The sequence below is a fragment of the Gossypium raimondii genome, chromosome 2 (assembly GCF_025698545.1).
Source record: "Gossypium raimondii isolate GPD5lz chromosome 2, ASM2569854v1, whole genome shotgun sequence".
Classification (NCBI taxonomy): Eukaryota; Viridiplantae; Streptophyta; class Magnoliopsida; order Malvales; family Malvaceae; genus Gossypium; species Gossypium raimondii.
Window position 1 is genome coordinate 5,839,063 of NC_068566.1, and position 26,743 is coordinate 5,865,805.

A 26,743-nucleotide genomic window follows, 5' to 3' on the forward strand; every position below is an offset into this window, starting at 1 on the left:
AAAATTGAATTTCAAAATTTTAAATACCTCAATTCATCTTGGTCATTGTAACAATTTGTTAATAATTTATATGAATTTGCAAAATTAGGAGAGGCAAAAAATAAATGTGTCAAAAAGAGAAAGACAAAACTCTAAGGAGCCATTCATAAAAGCAAAAGAAGTATAAGGAAAAAAGTGCAATTTCGGGTAAAAACAAATCATCATGTGACTTAAGCATGACTGAATAGAAAGACGCTGAGGGGTAATTTAGGCATTTACTTGCCAACAAAAATCAGTATTTCTACAACAATTGCCCTTGTCTCTTTGGATTCGATAATATGAGCAGAGGCACAAGCTTTTTAAAACCCTAATTTCACCCTTGTCTTTTAGTTTCTCCCCATTTTCTCTCTCAAAATCCTAAAAGAAAAGACCAACCAGATTATATTGTATTCAAAACAGAGAAAAAAGAATCAATTGCTCATCAACCACTCTCTCATAAAAAGCGTTTTCTATTTTCCATTTACTTTTTTTTATTTTGTTTTTCCTTCTAATTTTTCCTTGTTTTCGATATAAAACTAGGGTTTGCGCTAATGGTGGGTTTTGTCTGTTGAAATTAGGGTATTTTTGGTTTTCGATTCTTCTGTAAGGGAAGTGTGGTTGTAGTGGCTTCCCAAATATATAGTCCTGTGAGTAATCTCTATTTTTTTTTCTTTCTGCATGCATTTTTCTAATGGGTGTTATTGCATTTCTAAATACGATTAATTTTTGTGCGATAGTTTCAGTTCATTAGTTTCCTGTGAAATCGGCATTTTGTCTTTGCTAGTTAAGGAAAATTTTCATTTCCGAAGATAGGATATGGAAAATTTTGGGCTGGAAATGAATATATTACTGTTTTTTATGGCTTTTTTTTTTTGCTCAGTAGCTTTTTGGGAGGAAGGGGAGTTTTCTTGTATATATATTTTGTCCAGGCAAATAAGGTAAAACCCCCCCTCATTTTGTGGTGACAGGTTTTGTGTTAACTAAATACTTTATTGCTTTCCTTTTCTATATTTTACATGAAGATTTGCTATTCTTCTGGGTTAATTTCTTGGAATTATTTTATTGGCTTTGCTGTATTTATTCAAATTGTTTAAACAGCTAGATATCATGCCTTCGGCTCCTTTATTTCTTCTAGCTTATAAGCATGATTTAACTTCATTTTATCTGTTTGGGTTTTCTAGTGAAAGACTGAGGAATTTGCGTTTTCTGGTAGGTTTTGAAGGTGAGTTTGGGTTGGAAAAGATGTCATCAAAATATCAAATACTTGACAATAGACCAATTGATCAATGGAAGGTTACAGAGTTGAAAGAAGAACTTAAGAGGCGGAAACTGATAACTCGGGGCTTGAAAGAGGAGTTGGTAAGACGTTTGGATGAGGCCGTTAGATTGGAAAGGGAAAATGCTGAAACTGAGGAAGATAACGGTTTTAATTCTGATCCCCAGCCTACAGATGAGGGAGGGATTGAAAAGGCAATGCCAGTTATTGCTGAGACAGTTAAAGATGATGTGGATCATAGTGGCAGTAGGATCAAGGAGAGTGGGGTGAAAGTTCATGTTGACATTAATGAGAGTGCAGCTGCTTTGGGTCATGAAGGAGTTCAAGGAAGCGACAGCTTGGTGGAAAAGGAGCTTGTTTCTGAAACCACCACTATTCAGACTGAGATAACGGTTACCAAGAATGTGGTATGTGAGGTACCATCTACTGAGAAAGAGAGCTCAGGACAAAATGAGAATGTGAATACTGATATCGAAGTGGAGAGTGAGGATTCTAAGCTCCAGTCTGATCCCAAGCCCAGGTTGGAGAATGTGGGTCCAAAGCCTGAGGTGAAGAATGAGGGTTCAAAGCCCGAGGTGGAGAGTGAGGGTCTAAAGGCTGAGGGGGAGAATGATGATCCAAAGGGCCAGCTGCAGTGTGTGGGTTCAAAGCCTCAGCTGGACCTTGAAGAGTCGAAGGTGCAGCTGGAGATCGAGGGTTTGAAGGCTCCCCACAAAGATGACGTGCGTGATTCGTCTGCTCCAAACATCCAGGTATCTGAGGTCAGCCCTGATTTAGGGTTTCAAGTAAAATCTGATTCTATTTCTACTGATTCTGTCTCAAATAATGAAAAGATTGAATTAAAGGATAATATACTTGCTGATAATGTCAAATTAGACCTAGATGTTGTAAAGCCAGAGATGGTGGAACCATCATCCAGCAATGTTGTCCCATTTAGTGGTGAATCACATCCAATGGATGTTGAAGATCCGCCTGAGAACAAGGCACCTGTTGATGAGAGAGATGACAAGAATGTTACAAATGTAGACATCAGTAATAAAAATGACAGTGCTGAGATGGCGTTCTCAGAAAAATTAAATTTGGATAGAAGTTCTGGTGATGACTCTATGGAGGAGGATGTGCTTGAGAGTAAACAAATTGATTCAAAATGTAGTACTGATGAAATGGGAGATAAGAGTGAGAAGAATAGAGCACCTATTGTCAAGGAGAAAAGTCCTGTTGGTGTTTTTAGAGATGATTTATCTATAGATAAAAAGGACACCTTGGTTGAGAATAAGAGCCGGTCTTTTGTTCCTGCTGAGAAAAGAAAGCTTCATGGTAAGTGAAAATGGCCTGTAATTGTTACTGTCTTTCTTTGCATGTGTGCATACTTTTACCTTACTGATAACATTCTGAAGCTAAGGTGATTGGATAGTAGTGCATGTACTTAACGGTAATTCTTAAGACAAATAATTTAAATTGGTTTTTTGAAACTTGATCTGCTTCAGTTGCACTTGTGGAATGTGATAATATTGTTTTAAATTCTTGTGTATTTGATAGTGTATTCACTATTTTTCCATGGATGGTGCATGATTTGGAAGAGCTTTACTTTAGAGTGCTGCAGCTTTGGTTTTGAAGATGATGTATATAGTTTTCGGCTAGAAATTGCTTTGTTGTTCATTTTTAATCCTTTTATTGGTTCCTGTGACTACCTGGAGCCTTAGACAACAAAATTATTGGTATTTTTAATATTGAGCTTTCTCTGTTACCAAGGGAATACATTTTAGAATTTTGATCAGTCGTGAGAATGAAATTAATAGTTCCCTTGTGGGTGAATGGTGATTGTCACCTGACGAGCTGTCTATACAGATCAGGAACCTGTTGGGAATAATGAGCTTTCTAAACGGCGCAAATGGAATTCTGACAATATAAAAGTTCCAGAACATCAAGGCAATCTTGCGCCCACCACAACACCTAAAGACACCCCTCAGCCTGCTGCTTTGAGACGTAACTTCTCTAGATCAGACTCAACGGCAAGTGAAGGTACACCAAAGGAACGAGTTGGTGAGTTGTCATCTCTCAGTCAGCTGATACGAATTGAATTCTACTGATTGTTGTTTTAACATCTGAATGGTTTACGTTTCATCTTATTTGGCAGTTCCCCCTTCACAAAATGCTCCAACCAATTCCCTCAGAATTGATCATTTTCTTCGCCCTTTTACCTTGAAAGCTGTACAAGAACTTCTAGGGAAAACTGGGACTGTAACAAGCTTCTGGATGGACCATATTAAGACCCATTGCTATGTTACAGTAAGACTTATTGCTTTGTTTCCATCTCCTCCGATGGGACTTTCGTGGTCTATGATCAATTATTCATTTTGGCTTTTTATTGTTGGACTGATTCAATATATCTAATCAGCTTTGGGAATTGCTTTATTGGTGCAGTATTCATCTGTAGAAGAAGCAATAGAGACAAGAAATGCTGTTTACAACCTTCAATGGCCACCTAATGGTGGACGCCTATTGGTGGCTGACTTTGTTGATCCCCAGAAAGTTAAAACCCGGCTTGATGCTCCACCACAGACTCCAACTACTCCTGGGACTTCTGGTTCTACTGCTCCTCAAGCTCAACCTGCTTCTCAGCCCCAGCCCTCTCCACGTCAGCAGGTTTCTAGACAGCAGCATCCACCACCTTCTGCACTTCCTCCACCGCCTTTGTCTAACCCTCCACCAGTTAGAGAACGGCTCCCTCTTCCTCCGCCACCGGCAGAGAAAGTAGATCCTCCTATTGTCACTCTGGATGATCTATTTTGGAAAACCAAAGCAATTCCTCGTATCTACTATTTGCCTTTGTCAGATGAACAAGTTGCAGCAAAGCAAGCAGCACATGGCAGAAACATCTAGCAGTAGAGCTGAGGCTATAGTTTTATCCCTGGCTGCTCTTCTGGTTTTCATATCGGTTGGTCTGTACGTTAGTTAATGGTAAGAGAACTGTCACATAATTGCATGTTTGCAGGTCTGCAGGTTTTGCTTTATAGGAAGGAATTGTTGCAGCCGTGCAGAGGGAACTTGTCCAGTGATGGGTATTGGTTTTTCTGCCGGCTACTTGTGGGCTTGAGTTCAAGTTCCATTTAGCACTAAAATCCTTCAAAACTGAGATCTCTCTGTAGTAATGGATCGATTATCCTTTGTTCTAATTTGGTTTTCCTACAGAACAATAGCCTCAACTCTTATGAACCTGATTTTGTAGAATTTAACTTTTACTCTGGATGTTAATTTTACATAGATTTGTTAAAAGGGAATGTAGGCTTACTCGTTATAAGTATGTGTAGTTTCATCCAGGGTTTTTATCATTTATTTATGTATGTGCAACGTGCTTTGAACCTGATGATTGAGGTTCTTCTCTTCATCTCATACCTTGGATTGAGCTTCGTATGAGATTAGATTTTATTTTAAGGCAAAAACCTAAAACTATTAGATGAAGATTTTTAAAGTATTAACAGTTCAAAATGTTAGTGTTTATAATTGATAAATACATTTATGAAAAAATAAATTATTAAAATTTCACAAATTATAAAAATATTTAATATGGATGTAATTATATTTATAATTATAATGGTAAATTTTGTCCCACTTTAAAGTTTTTGCACAAATAAGAGTCATATTAAATGGGCTAAATTTGATTAATATGCTGGGCTTTTTTTAATTTAGACTTTAGGTTAGTTTTAAAATTAATTATGGAAATAGGCCATTTTTAGGAGGGAGAAAGTGAAAGTGTGTTTAGCTGGGCGTGCTTTCTTTCAACGGTAAAATACAATGGTTTTTTGATCGTTGCTGCGCCAAACGATCAAAAGAAATTGTCAAAAAAAAATTTAAAATCTCCCAACAATAAATTTTTTTTAACTTATAAATACCTCCCAATTTTCATTTTTTTCATTCACATTCTTCTCTCAATTCTCTCAAGCTTCTTATTCAATATTTATTTATATTTTCATTTAAAATATTATTTTTTAATTATATTGAATTTTATTCATTCGGGTCAATTTCTTGAAAATGGACACCTCTCTAATTTGCTTCGACGACAACCATATTTTTACTGCCCAATTAGCAATGGTAAGACGAAATTTAAAATTTCATTTTTTTAATTATGTTAATATTTTTTTTATAAGTCTAAATATTTTTTTTATGTTATAAATAGACGGGGAGCCTCCGATCCCTGAAATTTATGGATACCGGTAAGAGGTCGGATTCTTGCATGCGTCTCTCATGCAAGGGGCCTACTATCTGTGCAGAAAATGCACCCAGTTGGACAAGTTTTCACTTTCTCTTTCCTAAAAACGATATATTTTCTTAATTAATTTTAAATAGATCTAAAGGTCAAATTGAAAAAAAACCTGGGCATATTAATCAAATTTAGCCTATTAAATGTCATTTTAAATATTTTACATATATTTTAAATATTGATAATGTTGTTTTAAAAGAAATTGAGTTATTACTTTTTTTTTTAATTATACATAAAATTTAAAGTATTTACCAAAAAAGTAGATCCATTTTATAATTTTGAAATCCTTTATGCCACCTCAATTATGATGAAAAAACGATCAAGAAGGGCAATTTAGGCATTTGAATAAAACCAAAATGGGTTTTTCTAGAACAATTGGTCTCTGCCTTTTTGGATTCGATAATACGACAGAGGCAAATGGTTTTTTTAAAACCCTAATTTCACCATTGTTTCAATTTTCTCCCCATTTTCTCTCTCAAAATCCTAAAAAGAAAAGAACAACCAGGTTATATTATATTCACAACAGCCAAAAAATAAAAATCAATTGCTCATCCACCGCTCTCATAAAATTCATTTTCTATTTTCCATTTACTTTTTTTTTATTTTGTTTTTTCTTCTAATTTTTCCTTATTTTCGATAACTTTCTCTTTGTTGAAAACTAGGGTTTGCGCTAATGGTGGGTTTTGTCTGTTGAAATTAGGGTAGTTTTGGGATAAAATTTCAATTCTCCTGTAAGGGAAGTGTGGTTGTAGTGGCTTCCCAAATATATAGGCCTGTGAGTAATCTCTATTTCTTTCCTCTCTGCATGCATTTTTAATGGGTGTTATTACAATTTTTTTTTATAAATACGATTAGTTTTGGGTGCGATTGTTTCAGTTCATTAGTTTCTTGTTAAATCGGCATTTCGTTTCTTGCTGGTTATGAATTTATTTTTCATTACCGAAGCTAGGATAAAGAAAAAATTTGGGCTGGAAATGTATTTACTGTTTTTTATGCCTTATTTTGTTCGTATTTGTGCTTTTTGGGAGAAAGGGGAGCTTTCTTGTATATATTCTTTGTCCAGGCACATAAGGGGTTTTTTTTAAACCCTCGTTTTGTGGTGTCAGGTTTTGTGTTAACTAAATACTTCATTGCTTTCCTTTTCTATATTTTACATGAAGATTTGCTATTCTTCTGGGTTAATTTCCTGGAATTATTTTATTGGCTTTGCTGCATTTATTCAAATTGTTTAAACAGCTATATATCATTCCTTCAGCTCCTTTATTTCTTCTACCTTATAAGCACGATTTAACTTTATTTTGCAGTATAACATGCTTTCTTTGGTCTTGTTGGCGCTTTCTTTCTACTGCACATGTTTTACTAGAATCTTTTTTGTTTGGCTTTTTTGGTGAATGACTGAGAAATGTGACCTTTTCTAGTAGGTTTGAAGGTGAGTTTGGGTTGGAAAAGATGTCATCAAAATATCAAATACTTGACAATAGACCAATTGATCAATGGAAGGTTACAGAGTTGAAAGAAGAACTTAAGAGGCGGAAACTGACAACTCGGGGCTTGAAAGAGGAGTTGGTAAGACGTTTGGATGAGGCCGTTAGATTGGAAAGGGAAAATGGTGAAACTGAGGAAGATAATGGTTTTAATTCTGATCCCCAGCCTACAGATGAGCGAGGGATTGAAAAGGCAATTCCAGTTATTGTTGAGACAGTTAAAGATGATGTGGATCATAGTGGCCGTGAGATTGAGAAGGAGAGTGGGGTGAAGGTTCATGTTGACATTAATGAGAGTGCAGCTGCTTTGGGTCATGAAGGAGTTCAAGGAAGCGACAGCTTGGTGGAAAAGGAGCTTGTTTCTGAAACCACCACTATTCAGACTGAGATAACGGTTACCAAGAATGTGGTATGTGAGGTACCATCTACTGAGAAAGAGAGCTCAGGGCAAAATGAGAATGTGAATACTGATATCAAAGTGGAGGGTGAGGATCCTAAGCTCCAGTTCGAGACTGATGATCCAAAGCCTGAGGTGGAGAATGATGATCCAAAGGGCGAACTGCAGGGTTCAAATCCTCAGCTGGAGAGTGATGATTCAAAGCCTCAGCTGGACATTGAAGATTCGAAGGTGCAGCTGGAGAACGAGGGTTTGAAGGTTCCACACGAGGATGATGTGCATGATTCTTCTGCTCCGAACATCCAGGTATCTGAGGTCAGCCCTGATTTAGGGTTGCAAGTAAAATCTGATTCTATATCTACTGATTCTGTCTCAAATAATGAAAAGATTGAATTAAAGGATAATATACTTGCTGATAATGTCAAATTAGACTTAGATGTTGTAAAGCCAGAGATGGTGGAACCATCATCCAGTAATGTTGTCCCAATTAGTGGTGAATCACATCCAATGGATGTTGAAGATCCACCTGAGAACAAGGCACCTGTTGATGAGAGAGATGGCAAGAATGTCACAAATGTAGACTTGGGTAATAAAAATGACAGTGCTGAGACGACCTACTCGGAAAAATTAAATTTGGATAGAAGTTCTGGTGATGACTCTATGGAGGAGGATATGCTTGAGAGTAAACAAATTGATTCAAAATGTAGTACTGATGAAATGGGAGATAAGAGTGAGAATAATGGAGCACCTATTATCAAGGAGAAAATTCCTCTTGGTGATGTAAGAGATGATTTATCTGTTAATAAAAAGGACACCTTGGTTGAGAATAAGAGCCGGTCTTTTGTTCCTGCTGAGAAAAGAAAGCTTCATGGTAAGTGACAACGGCCTGCAATTGTTACTGCCTTTCTTTGCATGTGTGCTTACTTTTACCTTACTGATAGCATTTTGAAGCTAAGGTGATTGGATAGTAGTGCTTGTACTTAATGGACATTCTTAAGACAGATAACTTAAGGTGGCTTTTTGAAACATGATCTGCTTAAGTTGCAGTTCTGGAAGGTGATAATCTTGTTTTTAAGTTTTTATCTATTTGATAGTTTATACACTATTTTAGTTTTTTTTTTCCATGGATGGTGCATGCTTTACATGTTCTAAAAGAGCTTTACGGGTTAGAGTGCTGCATCTTTGGTTTGAAGTTAATGTATATAGTTTTTGGCTAGAAATTGCTGTGATGTTCCTTCTTAGTACTTTTATTGGTTCCTATGACTGCCTGGAGCCTTAGAAACAAAATTATAGGTATATCTAATATTGAGCTTTCTCTGTAATCAAGGGAGTTCATTTTAAAAATTTGATCAGACATGAGAATGAAATTAATGTAGTTTCCTACTGGGTTAATGGGCAATTCTCACCTGATGAGCTGTCTTTACAGATCAGGAACCTGTTGGTAACAATGAGCTTGCAAAACGGCGCAAATGGAATTCTGACAAATGGAATTCTGACAATATAGAAGTTCCAGAACATCAAGGCTCTAATCTTACACCCATCAGCACACCTAAAGACACCCCTCAGCCTGCTGCTTTGAGACGTAACTTCTCTAAATCAGACTCAACAGCAAGTGAAGGTGCACCAAAGGAACGAGTTGGTGAGTTGTCATCTCTCAGTCAGCTGATACGAATTGAATTCTTCTGATTGTTGTTTTAACATCTAATTTTCTGTTTCATCTTTATTTGGCAGTTCCCCCTTCTCAAAATGCTCCTACCACATCCCTCAGAATTGATCATTTTCTTCGCCCTTTTACCTTGAAAGCTGCACAAGAACTTCTAGGGAAAACTGGGACTGTAACTAGCTTCTGGATGGACCACATTAAGACCCATTGCTATGTTACAGTAAGACTTATTGCTTTGTTTCCATCTCCTCCGATGGGACTTTCATGGTCTATGATCAAATACTCATTTTGGCTTTTTATTGTTGGGCTGATTCAATATATCTAATCAACTTTGGGAATTGCTTTATTGGTGCAGTATTCATCTGTAGAAGAAGCAATAGAGACACGAAATGCTGTTTATAACCTGCAATGGCCACCTAATGGTGGGCGTCTATTGGTGGCTGACTTTGTTGATCCCCAGGAAGTTAAAACTCGGCTTGATGCTCCACCACGGACTCCAACTACTCCTGGGACTTCTGGTTCTACTGCTCCTCAAGCTCAACCTGCTTCTCAGCCCCAGCCCTCTTCGCGTCAGCAGGTTTCTAGGCAGCAGTTTCCACCACCTTCTGCACTTCTTCCTCCACCACCGCCTTTGCCTAACCCTCCACCAGTTAGAGAACGTCTCCCTCTTCCGCCACCACCTCCAGAGAAACCAGATCCTCCTATTGTTACTCTGGATGATCTATTTTGGAAAACCAAAGCAACTCCTCGCATCTACTATTTGCCTTTGTCAGATGAGCAAGTTGCAGCCAAGCAAGCAGCACATGGCGGAAACATCAAGCTGTAGAGATCAGGCTATAATTTATCCCTGGCTGCTCTTCCGGTTTTCTTATCGGTTGGTCTGTATGTTAGATAATGGTAAGAAAACTGTCACATAATTGCATGTTTGCAGGTCTGCAGGTTTTGCTTTATTGGAAGGAATAGTTCCAGCCATGCAGGGGGGAGTCCAGTGATGGCTATTGGTTTTCTGACAGCTACTTTGGGCTTGAGTTCAATTTTCATTTAGCACTAGAATCCTTCAAACGTAGAGCTCTCTTTAGTTATGGATTGATTCGCCTTTGTTCTAATTTGGTTTTCCTACAGAACAATAGCCTCAACTTTTATGAACCTGATTTGGTAGAATCTTACTCACTCTGGATGTTGTTTTTTTAATAGATTTGTCAAAAGGTTATTTAGACTCCCTGGTATCATGTTATTGAACTCGTTATATGTATGTGTAGGTTTTATCGTTCTGCTCTTCTAAACTTGATGAAAGAATGACTCATGAGTAATAACAGAGATTCTTCTCTCCATCTCATAATTTTCATGTTTTCACTTTTGAATCACCATTGTTATAGATGAGTTTGTAAAGAGTGGGGGGTCAGAGCATGAGGCAGGGATGAAGAGTCCATTGCCTAGAGGTTGTGAAAAAGAGTTGATAAAGATCCTGGAAGGTTGTTATTGGTATCAGAATGGGGTTATTGCTTGCACAAAACTCTGTTCGTATTGGAATGGTTAGGATGAGGTGACTTAAGAAGTGATGAGGTTTGAAATTTTTATACATAATTCAGAAAACAAGGAACGTGATTGATAGATGTTGAATGCGTTGAAGGGATGTTAATGCTATATGGATGCTGTCCTTGGGATTAAACTAAAATTTCTAAATATTCAATATGTATTTGAATTCTAATAAAAATAAAATTTTAATTTGCTTCACATAAGGGATTTTATTTAGGGTTGGTTTAGATGGGCAATTGGTTGCGGTGTATTGTGTTTAGTTTATTTTTTTGTCTTGTGTTACAGTGTTGTTATAGTATTTAATCTTATTGTGATCGCTATTTTTACACTAACCGTAGGTAAACGCATTGTCCATTCAAGTTCACTCTTAATCTTTCACTTTTAACTTAACATACAATTCTAAAGAATTTATTTCATTACAAGGTTATAATTATAAATTATTTTATTTTAATAATTACATGTAGGGGTGAGCGAAAATCGGTCACTCGAAAAAAAAATTCAAATTTTAATTTAATTGAATTAAGTTATTTGGTTTTTTAGAGTTCGGGTTTAGTTGAATTTTACAATTTGAATAAATCAAATAACATATTTGTGTAAATATTTTTTTTGGTCTCTGTTGAAAATGAACAAATTGGTGTAGATAACTTATTGGAGTTGATTGGTCGTTGATCGATGTTGACCGGTCACGTGACACTATTAGAATACATTACGTATCTTTTTTTTGTTGTAATAATATATATTATATTGATAAAAAATATATAAAAAATATATAATATATAAAAATTTTAAAAATATTTTTTATAAAATTTTAAAATATATAATTTAAATTTTGAAAATCAAAATAATATATAAAAATTAAAAATGTTATAAAAGTTAAAAGAAAACTTGAAATTTAAATACTTTTTAGAATTTTAGAATTATATATTTCAGATTTTTATAAAAAATTATTTTTAATTTTTTAAAATATAATTTTTATAATTTTACAATTTTTTATTTTTATAATAACATAATTGATTTCAACTAATTTATTTTAAATTATCGTATTCTTTTTGTAAGCCTAAAAGAAATGAGATATATGATAATATTTTTTCTTTGAAAGTTTACAAGTATAAATACAATACAAGCAAAGTATAATCATAATAACATGTTGGAGCAATTAAGTAGAACCAAAGTAATATAAATCACAAGCAACTTAAGAATCGGAATTATTTGAGCTAAAATCGACACATCAAACTAAAATTTATATATGACAACACCACATTATGAGATTAGAAACCCACAATAATAATTACGCATAATAATTTTTAAATATTAAAACGCAAATACTCAAGACTTCAACTTTTACTATCAATATCAAGACCTCATCAAGAAAGGATGATAATATTTCAACTTTGTTTATGAAATTAAAAAAAATAAAGTGATGGACATAATGAAAATTAAGGTGCATTGATATCTCCCGAACCCTGGTTTTCACTGACGCTAACGCTAGCAGAGTCGGGCACAGCCGGGCCAGGGTGAACCTTACTCCTCCCAACAACAACCGTACAAGGTTGAGGCTTTGTCGACTCTTCAATGCCTCTGCTTGCTTTCTCCTCTTCCGTTCTCTTCATCTTCTCCTTCTGCCGCTTCTGCATCACATAAACCTCAGCACAGCTCGCTCCTACGGAAGACATTCTTAACTAATATCGCCCTTCACTATGATACACGATAATGCATGTGATTTGGGAGATGAAGATGTAGGAGACTTGGGGAATATATAGAGGGGGTGGGGGTGTAAGAGGGGTGAGCTAGCCATCACTAATTCACTATTAATTTAAGCTCATGGCATTGCTGAAAAATATAGAAATTAATAAAATATAATAAATATGAATTTTGAGGTAAAAGATTGCCCCTGCCGGATTGCATTTCTTCTTTGAATAAATTAGTCTTGTAGCCGAAAAATTGGCATTTCTGTTAAAAGTTACATCTAAGTGAAAGGATTATGAAGGTCATTGTACTAAGAGTCCGATTGTACTTTTCTCTCTTACTCAAAAAATAAAAGGTAAATTAATTCGTTTACATTAAATTAACGAGCAAACATATCCTTTAATTAAAATTTCATTTATTTCTACTATTAAGTTACACATGGTTGATGGAGCAACCTTACAGCAACATAGTAGTATGCCATATGTATGTTGATGTCACATTTATCACGTAAACAAAAATTTTAAAATTAAAAAATCCTAAAAATAAAAAATTTTAATAACTATTTAAAAAATCGTGTTTAAGATGAACTGAACAAAATTATAGAAAATTCTAAAAAACTATTAAAATTATTTAAAAATATTAAAAATAACATTCAAAATGAACTTGGACAACATAACAATCATTTATCTAGATTCACTCTAGATTAGTTTCTTAAAATTGTAATAATTTTTAAATAATTTTCTATAATTATTTAAAAAATCACATTAGCATGTGATTCCTTGAGGAGTGGTTTTTTAAAATAATTACTAAAAATTTTATTCATTTTTATGATTTTTAAAAAATAAATATTACTACATCAACATGAGGTACATGTTGTACGCCATATGCCACTGTCTGGTTGTTTTGTTAGCCCCGTCAACACTTAATAGTAGAAATGCATGGAGGTTTTAATAGAATGATCAGTTTACTCTTTGATCTAACATACATGGACTAATTTGTGCATTTTTTAGTAGAGGGGGCAAAATGCAATTCGATGCTTAGTATATGGGCCTCCATGATTCTTTTACCTAATCCTACTCATCCTTTAATTCCATATAGCTTATAAAGCCAAATCATCACCTAAGAGCACAAATAGATGGAATATTTGGCAAAAGTATCAATTTGCACTCTCTCTTTCTTTCTTTTTTTTAGCATTTAGAGATTAATTTACCTATTTTTTTGTGTAGAAGAGACAAAAATACTAACCCCTAATATAAGGATACCAAATTTTCAATTTTTATATACGAGACAATCATAATCTAGTTGCTTCATTTTTCTTAACAAAAATACTAACTATTCAATAGGTTTAGGATTAGTAGAACACAAGTATTTGTATTTTTTTTGGTGTATAACTACAAAGGGAAAGCGTGGAGAAAGGTAGGGGTAAACTATAAAAATAGTCACTTTTGTTTGCCTTAGATTACATTTTAGTCACTTATGTTTGAAATGTTATGTTTTGGTCACTTGCATTATCGTTTTGTTACAAAGTAGCCACTCTACAATTAAGCTCCGTTATGTCTCTAATAGGGGTCCTACGTGGCAGTCCAAATGAGTTTTAAATGCCAACTTGGATGTCCTGCATGGTAGTCCAAATTAAATTTATTTAATTAAAAGCCTATATTCATCCCAGCAATTGGACATCCAAGTTGTCATTTAAAACCCATTTAGACTGCCACGTAGGACTGTAGTAGGGAAGTAACTAAGTTTAATAGTAAAGTGACTACTTTGTAACAAAACAATAACATAAATGATTAAAACGTAATATTTCAAATATAAGTGACTAAAATGTAATCTAAAATAAATAAAAATGATTATTTTTGTAGTTTAGCTGAAAATGATGGGTAAGCTTGACCCCGACCCTTTGAATTAAGTTAATTGACGATAAGGAAAAGAAAAGGACGTGGAAGAAGTGGATGTTACAGGAATATATATATATATATATATATATATATATATACGTGAATGATGGGTTTTGCTTTTGGAGTGGCCAATAAAACTTAGTGCCCAAATCGAGAGTCGGTTGCCCACTGTGATGATACAGAATTTATGCAAAGTGACATTGTTGAGTATGAATGTGGTGCTGCGTTGACTGTGTTAGATCGTTGATAGTGGGTGTGCTTTGTGTGTGGAGTATTGTTTTGGAAGGTTAGGGATATTGGGACTGAGTCTGTGGATGGTAATCGGAAGAATAAAAAAGCATTAATACATTGTTTGATTGCTAGTGATTGGTAGTATAATATCATAATCAAAACTTTTAGTATCAACACAATATACACTCACGATTTGGATTAAACAATATTATGTAAACACGTATTCATTTACTTAAAAATCTAAAATTAAATGTTTGTTATATTCGGTATTTTAAATTCAAATCTTAGTATTATTAATTTATAAAAAAACATTTGCATAATAACATAATTTATTTTGTACATAAATAAATTTATATCCGATTAACTTGTAATACTAATTATAATAAAATTGTGCTTAAAATATTGCCCCATTTGTGAGCATGGCGCATGCACCTTTCATGATTCATGCCGTAGTAGTAAATAATCCAAATCTAAAAATAATTTAATTACAATTTTAGAATGAGTCTATTTAATATCCATGAAGAGTTTTAGTTTGAAAAGCAAAATCTTGATATAAAGATAATTCATCAGATGTTAAGGTTAAAGTTTTAGATGTTCTGCAATTCCAAGTTTAAGTCTAAACTTTTGATAATTTTAAAATAGAGTTTTTACTTGAATCTAACTTTAAGCATCAAATAAAGGTAAATGCTATTATAATCATAATTTAAATTGCAATTATTAGTTAAAATCGGTTTTAAAAAGAAGTGATAATTTTATTATTTTAAAATAGAGTTATTACTTGAATAGAATTTTAAGCATCTTAATTATCACTTAATTGACTAATTAAATCTTGTTTTGAATAATGTTACGTACTTTGCATTAATTACATAAATTAAAATTATATTGTATGTTGAATATGTTAATGTTTTAATTATGATTTGAAAACTTTCTACTATAATATTTAAATTGATAAGTTAATATATTTTAATTATATTTAATAATTTAAAAATGAATTTTAATTTACCTTAATTATTGCAATTAAATATATAATGGTTAAAAATTGATTAATTATTAAAACCATAAAATCACATGTCATGAAAAGCTAATATATATAAAAGCACGAGTTTGGAGGAATTTTTAACTAACGAGAATACCCTTTATTGTTAATTATATTACTAAATTAACATTAGAATAATAAGTTATTAATATTATTATGTGGTGATAATAATAAAAGTAATATTAATTAAATATTAATTAATATGATAGTATATTAATATGAAATTAAGTAATTTTCTATATCTTCTAAAAGTTGTTGAAAAACAAAATATATTATTAATGAAGAAAATTAAAATCTATAAAATCCTATAATCGGATAAGTTCAAAATAATAAAAATCCAAAATTTTTAATTAGCTAAATATAATTATATATATATGATTTTATTTTAAATATGCTAATAATTTATAATGTTAAAATTACGTTTTATAATCAATAAAATTAAACATTAACATTATATATAAAAAGATAATATCAAGACATGGGTAATTTAATCTGTAATGTGTAGATTTATTTGTTTTTAATTTACATGTCAAAAATAAAAAATAAAAATATTTAGATTTAAATTAAATATTAAATTTTTATAAATTAATTGTATATAAAATTATTTGCATGCAGAAGTGCAAACGCTTCCATTATCCAAAACAAATAATCAAATTCAGAGGTCTGACTTGAGAATATTAAAATTAATTAAAGAAATTATTTTAATAAAATAAAGCTACTGTTATGGCCAATTATTAGGTTGGTAGGCTACATTTATTGTCAGCATTTACACCTCTGAGACGCCCGACCCTACTCACCTAACCAACAATATCAGCTCTCCGGTGTCTATACTTTGATGGAATATGATGCTAAAAAGCAGGCCATGCATGAAACTCACCTCAATGCATTTTACTATTTGATTGCAATTTATTAATCAGAAATAGTTGCATTCAAATCTTGGAGGCTACTTTATTAGAAAAGGTGGCTGCAAACTTCAAAGGTGAATGTTGGTGCAATATTCTGACTACACCGCCATCCAATTTGCAGATACATAAATATAGTTAGATAAGGGTTGTGCAGATCATCTTGCCAATTTAGTACTAAAAAAGAAAAACAAGTTGTTAAGCAACTCACATAATAAATCTATATTAAATTTTAAATTAAAACTTTTTTCTTATCATTAACCCAAAAGTTTATTACTTAGAACTAAATCTTGGGGCCTAGTAAAATTTTCAAAATATTTACGAGTTTAGAAATTGGGGATCAATTAAAATTTTCAAATATTTTAAATGAGCTTAATTAAGATTTTAAAACAAATTAAAAGGTATAATGAGAATTTTCAAAAACTTGATGGGTCTAATTAAAATTTTCTAAAAACTCCAAGGGATACATGAAGTTTTTCAAAAATTTTGGGGGTTTAAATAAAATTTTTTAAAAATTTCAAGGGAAAAATCATAATTTTCCAAAAAAAAATTTGGGGTGGGGGGGAAGGCGACCTAAGCACTTTAAACAGTCCGCCTCTGCCACAAATATATTAAATAAGACCAAGAATACAAATTTAGTATTTCAATAATTTAATAAAATTATTGATTGTATATTTATATAACCAGTAAAATTATAAGGAACGCATTTAGTATAATGGAAAGTTATCACTTTCTATAAAATTTAATTGGTTAATATGTGATTCTAATGTTTAGTATGTAAAAGTTAAATTACTGCCCTGGTGAGTTACTTTCTCACAAGTAATGAAAAGTGATTCATTTGATAATAGGTGAGAAAGTTACTTTCTCATGGAAAGTAAAAAGAATTTGTTAGAGTAAAATTAGTCTCTCTTTTGTGTGTGTGTTTAGGATAAAATTCAAAATGAATGTATTTTTTGTTATAAATATATATTTTTTAAATTATACTTTTCATGGATATCAAATTTTAGCATCAAGATAATTTCAAGTCATATCGCTATATATGAATACACTTGAATTTATCCTGTAATGTACCGAGTAAAATTTACTTCACAATCTTGACATAATTTACAAGTTATTTTTAATTGTATTCATGTAATGGATTCCACCAAAACGTGAGCAAATAATATTTATAGATTATTTCAAATAATTGTTAATAGTAAAGATTACGAAAATATTATTATTAAATATTTTTTAATTTATAATATATATAAGCACGAGTTTGAAAAAAATTTGAATCGATCAGAATATTTTTATTTTTTATCATATTACTAAATATAATTATAATTTAATTCATATACATTATAGTTACAATTTAAAATTGTAAACATATAAATATTATTATAAAGTTATGGTAGTTTAGAAGGTGCGATAAGTTATATATATATATATTAGTTTAAACATCTCTAAGATACATTTTAGTTTAATATTACAAATTATAAACATATCTAAATATTAGTAGTAAGTTTTATTTTAGATTTATTACTCATAAAGTAGAATGCTACTTCAATTAAATAACAATTGTAATACTCAATTTATGCCCGGCCCACCTACATTGCAAAAAAACCAAATAAATAGAATAAATGTCCCATTACAAATTGATAACCCAAATCAATTAACCTAGCCCACTAAGACCCACTAACTTAACCCTAGCTCAATTACAGAGGCCTAACAATTAGCCTAAACCAAAAGTTGAAACCCTAGCCTTCAACAGTTTTCAGCTTCAGCCGTCGCCTTCCCTCTACAGTTTTTGATTTATACTATATAGTTTAGTCTGGTTTCATTTTGGTTCATGGTCAAACGGCAACGTTTTCGATTTGAATTCTTGAACTTATGCGATTAATTGTTGCTTTAGTCCTCAGGCTTTCGAATGATTGTAAATTTAGTCTTTTAAGTGCTGTAATTTCGATTTAATTATTTCTTTTTTTAATTTTTATTCTTATTAATCATAATATTCTGTTAAATTTTATAAATACGATTTGTTGGTTTAAAATTAGCTTAGTATCTATTTTAATATGTTTATTTATGGTAAATTTTAAATATTAGGATTAACATTGTTTTCAAATATTTTTATTATAATTTTAAGGTACAACACAACGTTATTTAAAATTATTATTAACATATTTAGAGTTTATTAACATTGTTTTAAAATTTATCCTTTTATTTTTAAACTTTATATCATTATACGTTTCATTATCTATATGTAAAATGTTTTTTTATAATAATTTGACATATTTTGAACATATTTTAATAACTCATTTTGTGTTATAACTTAATTTTCTTTTGATATAATGTTTTGAATCCTACTATATGTGCTATTAAATTATTTTAAAATATATATATTATTATTTTGATGTTTGATATTATTATGATTATAAATTTCAAGTATTTTTATATCTAGATATGTATTTAAGTCAATTTTAGTTATATATAATTTACTTCTTTCAAAACCTATCTAGGTGATTATTTTTAAATCATATATGTATTAAAACTTTTACATGGTTATTTTATATGTGTAAATGAATAAATGTATTGCTTGTTTCAAATTTATTTTACGTATTATTATTCCATAATGTTATTCTTTTGTTTCAAGTTTATTTTGAGTTCATGTGTAAATGTTTCAACTTAATAATGTTGTTGTATTTAATTCATTTGATATTTGACAATTAGGATTGATATTTGCATAATATGATAAAAATTGTTGTAGCCATTTTGTTTGAATCTAGATTATGAATTGTATATTTTACATTATGTATTACTATGCAATCGGGTTTCATTTGTAAAAATTGTATTTTATTAAAGCACTACAATCATGCTATTTCATAATCTTCAAAAGAAAGGCTTGGTGTTCATCGTTTTCAATAGAATTGTGTCCTAACTTACTAGGTTTCGATTCTTTTCCATGAATTTAGATGGCCAAGTGATTATTTTGTTAAAATAATACAATTTCAAAATAAATTTTGAGATTTCAAGATGTCGGATCCTAACTTACTGGATATGACATTTTGTTATCTCGATTTTAAAATAAAGGCAATATTTGATGCTTAAGAACTTTGGAAAATTAAACCCTAACTTTTTGGGTTTTAATTTGCCGCTTGACCTAAATAATCAGATACCCTTCTCAAAATGCATAGGTTTTAAAAGTCAAGAGATAAACTTAATTTTGAGGATTTAAAATGTCGCGCTCTAACTTACTGAGTGTGACGATTTATTTCTTTGAAATAAGTGAATCTCATCTCCCAATTCATTTTACTCAAGTTTTCTTTTCAAAGGATCATATTTTAAAATCTTTTCAAAATTTCGACATTAAGACATTAAACAATCGATTTGGTACCAGTTTTGGGCGTTACGAGGGTGCTAATCCTTCCTCGTGCGTAACCGACTCCCGAACCTATTTTCTCGAAATTCGCAGACTAAAAAATCATTTTTAATGGTGAACCGGTCACACCTTAACAAAAGATCGGTGGCGACTCCCATTCCTATTTTTAAAAGTCGATCCCCGTTTTTCAAACTTGAAAATGGTTTCGACAACAATAATTACAAATTGTATTCACATTTAAATTTTATTATAAGATTAAGCATGACATTTTGATATAATTATAATTTAATTTAAAACTATTAATTCACATTTAAATATAAAGTAGTAGCAAATTGTATTTTCAATTATTTTATATATTATGTGACGAATTATTATTAAAAATAATATATGGTACGTTTTGTAAATTTTGTGTATGCACCGTAATTTTTTTATGATATTTAATTACTTTATAAATTAATTATAATTATAATTATAATTTTATAATTGTTTAGGTAATTTATAACTCTAGCACAATTCAACTATTATTTTGTAAATTAATTTGAATATATGAGAAGTAGATGAGTTGAATAGGAGGTAAGTTTAAAAATCTATTTATTATATTTTGATAAATATTTTTCATAAAATATTATTTAATTTAAATGTTGTTTGCATTAAATATGTTATGTATTTTTATCTTTTATTTTAAAAATAAACGCATATACTACGTGCAATTGGTCTGCCATAATTTGATAAGTTAAATTAGACTCTCTAGAACACTTGATGAGTTTGTTCTCAAGTAATTTACGAGTCTTTTCTATTCTTTTTTGTTAATTTTTAATTTTTAGTATTTATGATCGTTCTCCTTAGTTTTGGTCTTTTTGAAACCCAAATTGGCAAAATGGTGTTATTAGGAGTCTATAGTGTAATTGAGTTTGTGTAGGGAGACGACGACGACCAACCTTGAGGAGAACCGCATCTGATGTGGGTGTCATGACACTGAGCCTCTATTACCTCAAGGGTATAAGACTTCAACGAGAAATCAACTTGGAGCAGTATGCCAAGGGTGTTGCGACATTAAGCGTGTTGTGTCACGACACCAAGCCTCCAAGGTCGCGATACCACTGCTGATTGTTGAAGTGAAGAAGCCAGGACTACTGCTGAGGATATCGCAACACCAACCAGTTAGTGTTGCAACATTGAGAACCCCTAAAGCTAAGAATGTTTTGTCACAACACCAAGCCTCCAAGGTCGCGATACCATTGCTGACTGTTGAAGTGAGGAAGCCAGGAGTACTGTTGAGAATGTCGCAACACCAATCAGTTGGTGTTGCAACATTGAGAACCCCCAAAGCTAATAGTGTTTTGTCACGACACCAAGCCTCCAAGGTCGCGGTACCACTGCTGATTGTTGAAGTGAAGAAGCCAGGACTACTGTTGAAGATGTCGGAACACCAACCAGTTAAAGTTGCAACATTGAGAACCTCCAAAGTCAAGAGTGTGCCACTATCAAGGGTGTCGTGACACCGATGCTTGATGGGGTGAAAACTATTCCAATGGTAGTTTTATGTCCAACAACACAAGCACAAATCAATCCATACACTCCAAGGGCATTTTTGTCAAGTTTTAGGTTTGAATTTTGGTTGTCTTAAAGACACTTTTCGATGTCAAACTAAAGGAGCCAACTTTATCATTTTTTTTGCTTAGTTTTTATTCTCTTCTCCAATTTTAGGTTTTAGTTATTTACCTTTCTCAACTTGGTAGTTGTCGGTAGTAGTTTTTTTTAGTTTTGCTATAGTTTTTACTTCTTTGCACTTAGATACAAAAACCTTACATTGTATTTTGATTTTCCTTTGATTCCTTTAATAGATTTCAGCTTTGTTAACTCTCAAAAATGTAAAAATCCTAACTTTAGTTGTGCTTTCTTCTTCATTGTTGTTGCTGTCATCTTCTACAAAAGGTCCATAAAGAGTCTCTAAAATTTTTTTAACCTTACTTTTTATGTTTTCTTTAATGAATCATTTGAGCGTATATTTAACAGATGTTTGTGTGTTGATGATGGGTAGTAACCAAGTCTCATGGTGGTTGGTTGATGAAAATGTTGCATAATTAGTTTTTGGGTTAGAGATTAAATTATAAAATTAGACTAAATTGCATAGAATTAAAAACCTAGAATTAATGCCTCTATGTGAACAACTAGATAGATAAGACCGAGAGGGGAGCCTATTGAAAATTAATTTGATTGTCCCGATTTAGTTTAGTAAGAGCGAGAGATAAATCAGACTAAATCGTCTAATTTGGTAAAATGGTGGCCGAAAGGTGAAATTGAACCAATTAGAAGTTTGAACCCTTTAGATCCCTAATCCAAGAATTGACTAGCAACATGGAAGTCAACTGACCACTTTAGCTCTTTGAATTGATATTTGTGCACTTTTGATTGTTTTTCAATTTAGTCCTTCTAGTAATAAAATTAATTGATAATGTTCAAATACATAAAAATTATTTTTTATTTAATAAGGGTAATTTTGTAAAATACTTAGAAAAGTGTTGAGTGTACCAAATGTGTTAATGTAATTTTATGATATTTTAATCAATGCTTTTCAACGTAAATCAAACATTATAAAATAACTTTTTAACAATTATATTCCTATCAATCATATTTCAAAACAATCATATTCTGTTGAAATCATAATACCGAATTCCCCAACTCATAAATCTATTTCTATACATGTTTGATTACTTCACTACAAATTAATTATCATAAAATCTTGATAATTTGTTGCAATATTCGAGTTAATCCAAAATTTTAAGTTAATTTTAGAGGTTTTAAATTTTGAAAATCCATCTCTTTGCATTTCATTATACGTATAAAAGGCAAATTTGATGATTTATGGCTGGTTTCCTATACATTCTTTCCATGAAAGTTTCAATCCTTAAAATGGATTTCCATTTCTTGTCAGCCACAACATTGTTATTACAATTTTCCTTTTTCAATTTTTTTGCCGAAAAGAAATAGTATTTCATTTACTCAAAATCAATTATCACCATACAAACTGAGATAACATAACACAAACTCAAGAAAATGTGTGCATTTGACGTTTGTATATTCCCCCACATGTGGTGTTGGCATGGGTTCATGAACCTAATTTGATACAGAATCTCACAAAATTAGATTTAAAATAGAAGAGAAAATAAAAATATATAGAAAGAAAAAAAACCATAAATTACTCGTATGAAACCCTTAATTAAAAAGTTCAATGTTTGGATGAAAATTTTCCAATAAACCCTAAAATAAACCTTGATAATCCATCTCCAACTTTGTAATCAAAGACCTGAAGGTTTTACCAATTTTATATAACACTTCTAAAAACTAATTAAATATTTAGATTTACATAAATTCTCTTAATTATATATTTCTAAATAATATAAAACTCTAAATTTAACTCTAAAAAAATATCAATTATTAGTTAAAGAGACTTTCAAAGCCTTCAACTCAAAAATTCAATATTGAACTTGTCAAGAAATTTCTACTTACGCAGTCTTAACTAAAATAACCATTGTAATAGCCCATTTTTGCCCGGGCCCAAGACACCCAAACTTAACAACAAGCCTAAAATCAACAACCCAAACCCAACCAACCCAAACACAAATAACAGACCCTAAACAAAATTAAAACCCGAGCCCAAATTTTGCCCAGGCTCAAATTAAACCAGAAAAAGAGTTCACAGTCCATTACAAAAAATTAAACCCAAATACCCTAACCCAACAGGCCCAAATGGCCCAAGTACAAATAAAATAACCCTAAGCCCGATTGACAGTAGCCCAAAGCCCAAGAAATTTCAGCAAACAAAAACCCTAGGTGTGTCGCAGCTAGGTCTTCTGACCCCTAGCCGCCAGCCTGCTTGCACCGCCTCTAACACCATCGCAGCACGCCTCTGACACCTGCAAAATAGTAGACAACACGCAACAACAAAGAAGAAGACGACAAGCAAAAAAACAAATCGCAAAAGGACAAAAATAATGATAACAAATAGCCTTAGTTCGGCTATAAAAGCAAAAAAATGAAAACTTTGTACTTCTTCGGCAAGATTAATACAAAAAAAAAAAAAGATTTGAACTTTTTAAGGTGATATTTCAATTTTCTTTTCGCTTTAGATCTATTTTTTATTTCATCTACATCTACGAAAATAAAAAAAAAAGAAAAAAGAAAAGAAAAAGACTTTGATTTCAAGGTGATATTTCGTTTTTTTGTTTTAGATCTAGTGTTTTTTATTTATTTTTTATCTACGAAAATAAAAAAGGAAAAGAGACACGTACCTAATTCGCCCCGTGGCTCCGTCAACGGAAGTCCCTTCGCCGTCGTCGGAATCGGGCTTAAAAGGGGAAGGGTTTTTTTATTTTTCTTTGCTTTTTTTGGATTTTTCGTCTCAAGAAACGGACTAAGGGAGGAGAAATGACCAAAATGGTCTTTTTCCGATGAACTCCGGTAACCGCATGGGGCGGTCGACGGCGACGACGCTCGGTGCCTGCGGTGGAGCCATGGTGGTGTCCCATGGCCGGACTTCGAGAGGAAGGCTTTGAGAGGGAGAGAGTTTTCTAACATTTTTTTTTTATTTTCTAAGGCAAAAAAGAATTTTTGAAAAAAAGTTGGGTTTTATAGGTGCATGAAACGGCGCCGTTTTGCGCAAGTGCACATCGACGTCGAAACGACGTCGTTTACCTCTTTACCCGCGCGCCTGAGTCCAACCCGATGAAGGTCCCTGTTTTTTCATGCCTGATGGGTTATTCCCCTACCCAATCCTTCCGCTTTTGGGCTTCTTCTCAATCTGGTCCTGATCCTACTTTTTTTCGCCTTTTAAATTGTACCATTTAATTTCATTTCATTTTCAACTCGGTCCCTCGGTTGATCAAAGGAAATGACGCGCATAAAGTTAAGGGATATTTTCCCTTTCAATCCCCAATATTGTTAGCGCAATGCATTTTAATCCCTAACCTTTAATTCCAACCTTTTACAAATATTACTTCATTTAAATTTTTATATTTATGATTCCCTTTTTATATTTTATTTATTTTATTTTATTTTTATTATTCATATTAAAATATTTGATATTAGCTACTTTAAGTTGTTTCATATATTACCTAATTAAATTGCTTTCTACGTTATTTTATTAAATGTTTTACATGTATTATTTATTTTAGATTTTATATCATTTCCTTTAAATTGTTTTGTGCAATGTTTGTTTTAAATTGTTTGAAATTGTTTATTGCAAGCTATTATATGTTTTAGTTATGTTAAATTGTACATTATTAATTTTGAATATTTCGCATTACTCATTTTAAATCTTTATTATTTACTCTAAATTGTTGTGTTATTTTAGTTCATTCGTTTTGATTAGTAGTTAGCATTGAAGTAACGTACATCGTGCGATTATTGCTATCATGCGAGTTATGAATTGTATACTCGTATTTTCATATTGTCGTCATTCATCAATATAACCCTTTATTCACGCATTGTTTTAGACGTTACATTAATTTTTACTCAAACATGTAAAAATGAAAATTTCAAATAAGGCAATATTTTGTGTATTGGCAATTTGAGAAAATTGTATCCTAACTTACGGGGTTTCGGTCTTTCTCGTTAAAACTAATAGCAAAATACCCTTTTTAAATCTCAAAAAAAAAATGACGAAAGGAATCTCGATAAGGCAATATTTTGCGTTTAGAAATTCGAGAAATCGTGCCCTAACGTGCTGGGTTTTGATTTCTTGTTCAACCAAATAGCCAAATATCTTTTTAAAATTTCAAAGTATAGGTTTTGGGAACCATAAGGTAATTTTAGTTTCGAGGGTTTAAAATATTGTATCCTAACGTGTTGGATGTGATATTCCTTCAAAACAAAAGAATCTTAAATTCTGACCCCTGCTATTTGAGGTTTTTAAGGATCGTATTTTTAACAAAACTCTTCAAAGTTTTCAATCTTCGACATTAGAACACTAATTAATCAACTAGGTACCAAATTTTAGGCGTTACAAGGGTGCTAATCCTTCCTCGTACGTAACCGACTCTCGAACCTATTTTTCTGAATTTCATAGACCAAAAGCATTGTCTTAATAAATCTAAACTGTTAATTAAAAATAACCGTTTTACGAGGTGACCTGATCACACCTCATAAAAATGATCGGTGACGACTCCCGTTTTAATTTTCGTTTTCAAACCAAAGTCGACCCGTTTTCCAAAAAATTGGTTTCGAAAACCATAACTTGAGCTCCTAAACTTATATTGACGCATTTCATAGTGTGTTGCTAAGTTAAGAGATAGATATTCGATCCATGAAAAGACAAGACAACTTAGAAATATTTGAATCTTATCTAAAAATGTGTGACAAGTTGGTTGGTATTTTAAACTTGAATTCGAATGAGTTTACCCATCCTGAGTTTGTAACACAATTCTAGGGATACTATCCTTGGAGCTTAATGACTTGTGAGAGCACTTATTATTTTAAAAAGCTCCTCATGCCAAAAATGAAAGAGGACAAAGGAACCCTAGTCCGAGGAGGAGGAGCCATCCAACAAGTCTGAAGGTTGGAGCAAATTATAATATTTGAAATTAATATTTAAATATTTTTAAAATTGAAATTAAAATTTTATTATTAATATAATAAAATTATGCTTAATTCAAGTTAATTTTTTTATAAAAGTAAAATTACTTATAAAAGAGATTTTTTCTTTTTTGAAAAATAATTTAAGCTTTTCAAAAGAGTAAATTATTTTAGAGGAAAAAAAGTTTGTTTTCCGTCCACCTGCCGTAATTGATTTTCTATGAAACAAAGCCACCCTAAACTTGGTGTAACCATCTCGCCCATCTCGTTGGACCTTTATCAGTAAAAAGCTAGCTGCAGCGGGCAATATAATCCCACCATCCTATCCTCTTTTGTGGCTTTAGCCTATAAAAGTGATAGAAGCTTCACCAAGAACATGATCTCTTCCACTGTTCTGTTTATCTTGTTGAACACAACCTCATTTATA

At 31.9% G+C, this 26,743-nt stretch overlaps 2 protein-coding genes across 4 annotated transcripts; both read left to right on the forward strand.

The window, feature by feature from the left end:
• The first annotated feature begins 300 nt into the window (after positions 1-300).
• On the forward strand, positions 301-4,598 carry LOC105784983 (uncharacterized). Of its 2 annotated transcripts, none has more exons than XM_052625241.1 (5): positions 301-665; positions 1,232-2,611; positions 3,143-3,316; positions 3,432-3,583; positions 3,719-4,598. In XM_052625241.1, exons 2-5 carry the CDS (start codon positions 1,261-1,263, stop codon positions 4,175-4,177), a joined length of 2,136 nt encoding a protein of 711 aa, XP_052481201.1. In that variant the 5' UTR covers positions 301-665; positions 1,232-1,260; the 3' UTR covers positions 4,178-4,598. The 2 variants fall into 2 exon arrangements, with proteins under 2 accessions (XP_052481201.1, XP_052481198.1); XM_052625238.1 differs by having other exon boundaries at positions 302-665; positions 3,143-3,337.
• A 1,369-nt stretch (positions 4,599-5,967) lies between these two features.
• LOC105787854 (uncharacterized) lies at positions 5,968-10,313 on the forward strand. Of its 2 annotated transcripts, none has more exons than XM_052625244.1 (5): positions 5,968-6,330; positions 6,977-8,307; positions 8,863-9,075; positions 9,168-9,319; positions 9,455-10,313. In XM_052625244.1, the coding sequence occupies exons 2-5, from the start codon at positions 7,005-7,007 to the stop codon at positions 9,923-9,925; spliced, it is 2,139 nt and encodes a 712-aa protein (XP_052481204.1). In that variant the 5' UTR covers positions 5,968-6,330; positions 6,977-7,004; the 3' UTR covers positions 9,926-10,313. The 2 variants fall into 2 exon arrangements, with proteins under 2 accessions (XP_052481204.1, XP_052481202.1); XM_052625242.1 differs by having other exon boundaries at positions 5,969-6,330; positions 6,974-8,307.
• Positions 10,314-26,743: the final 16,430 nt, after the last annotated feature.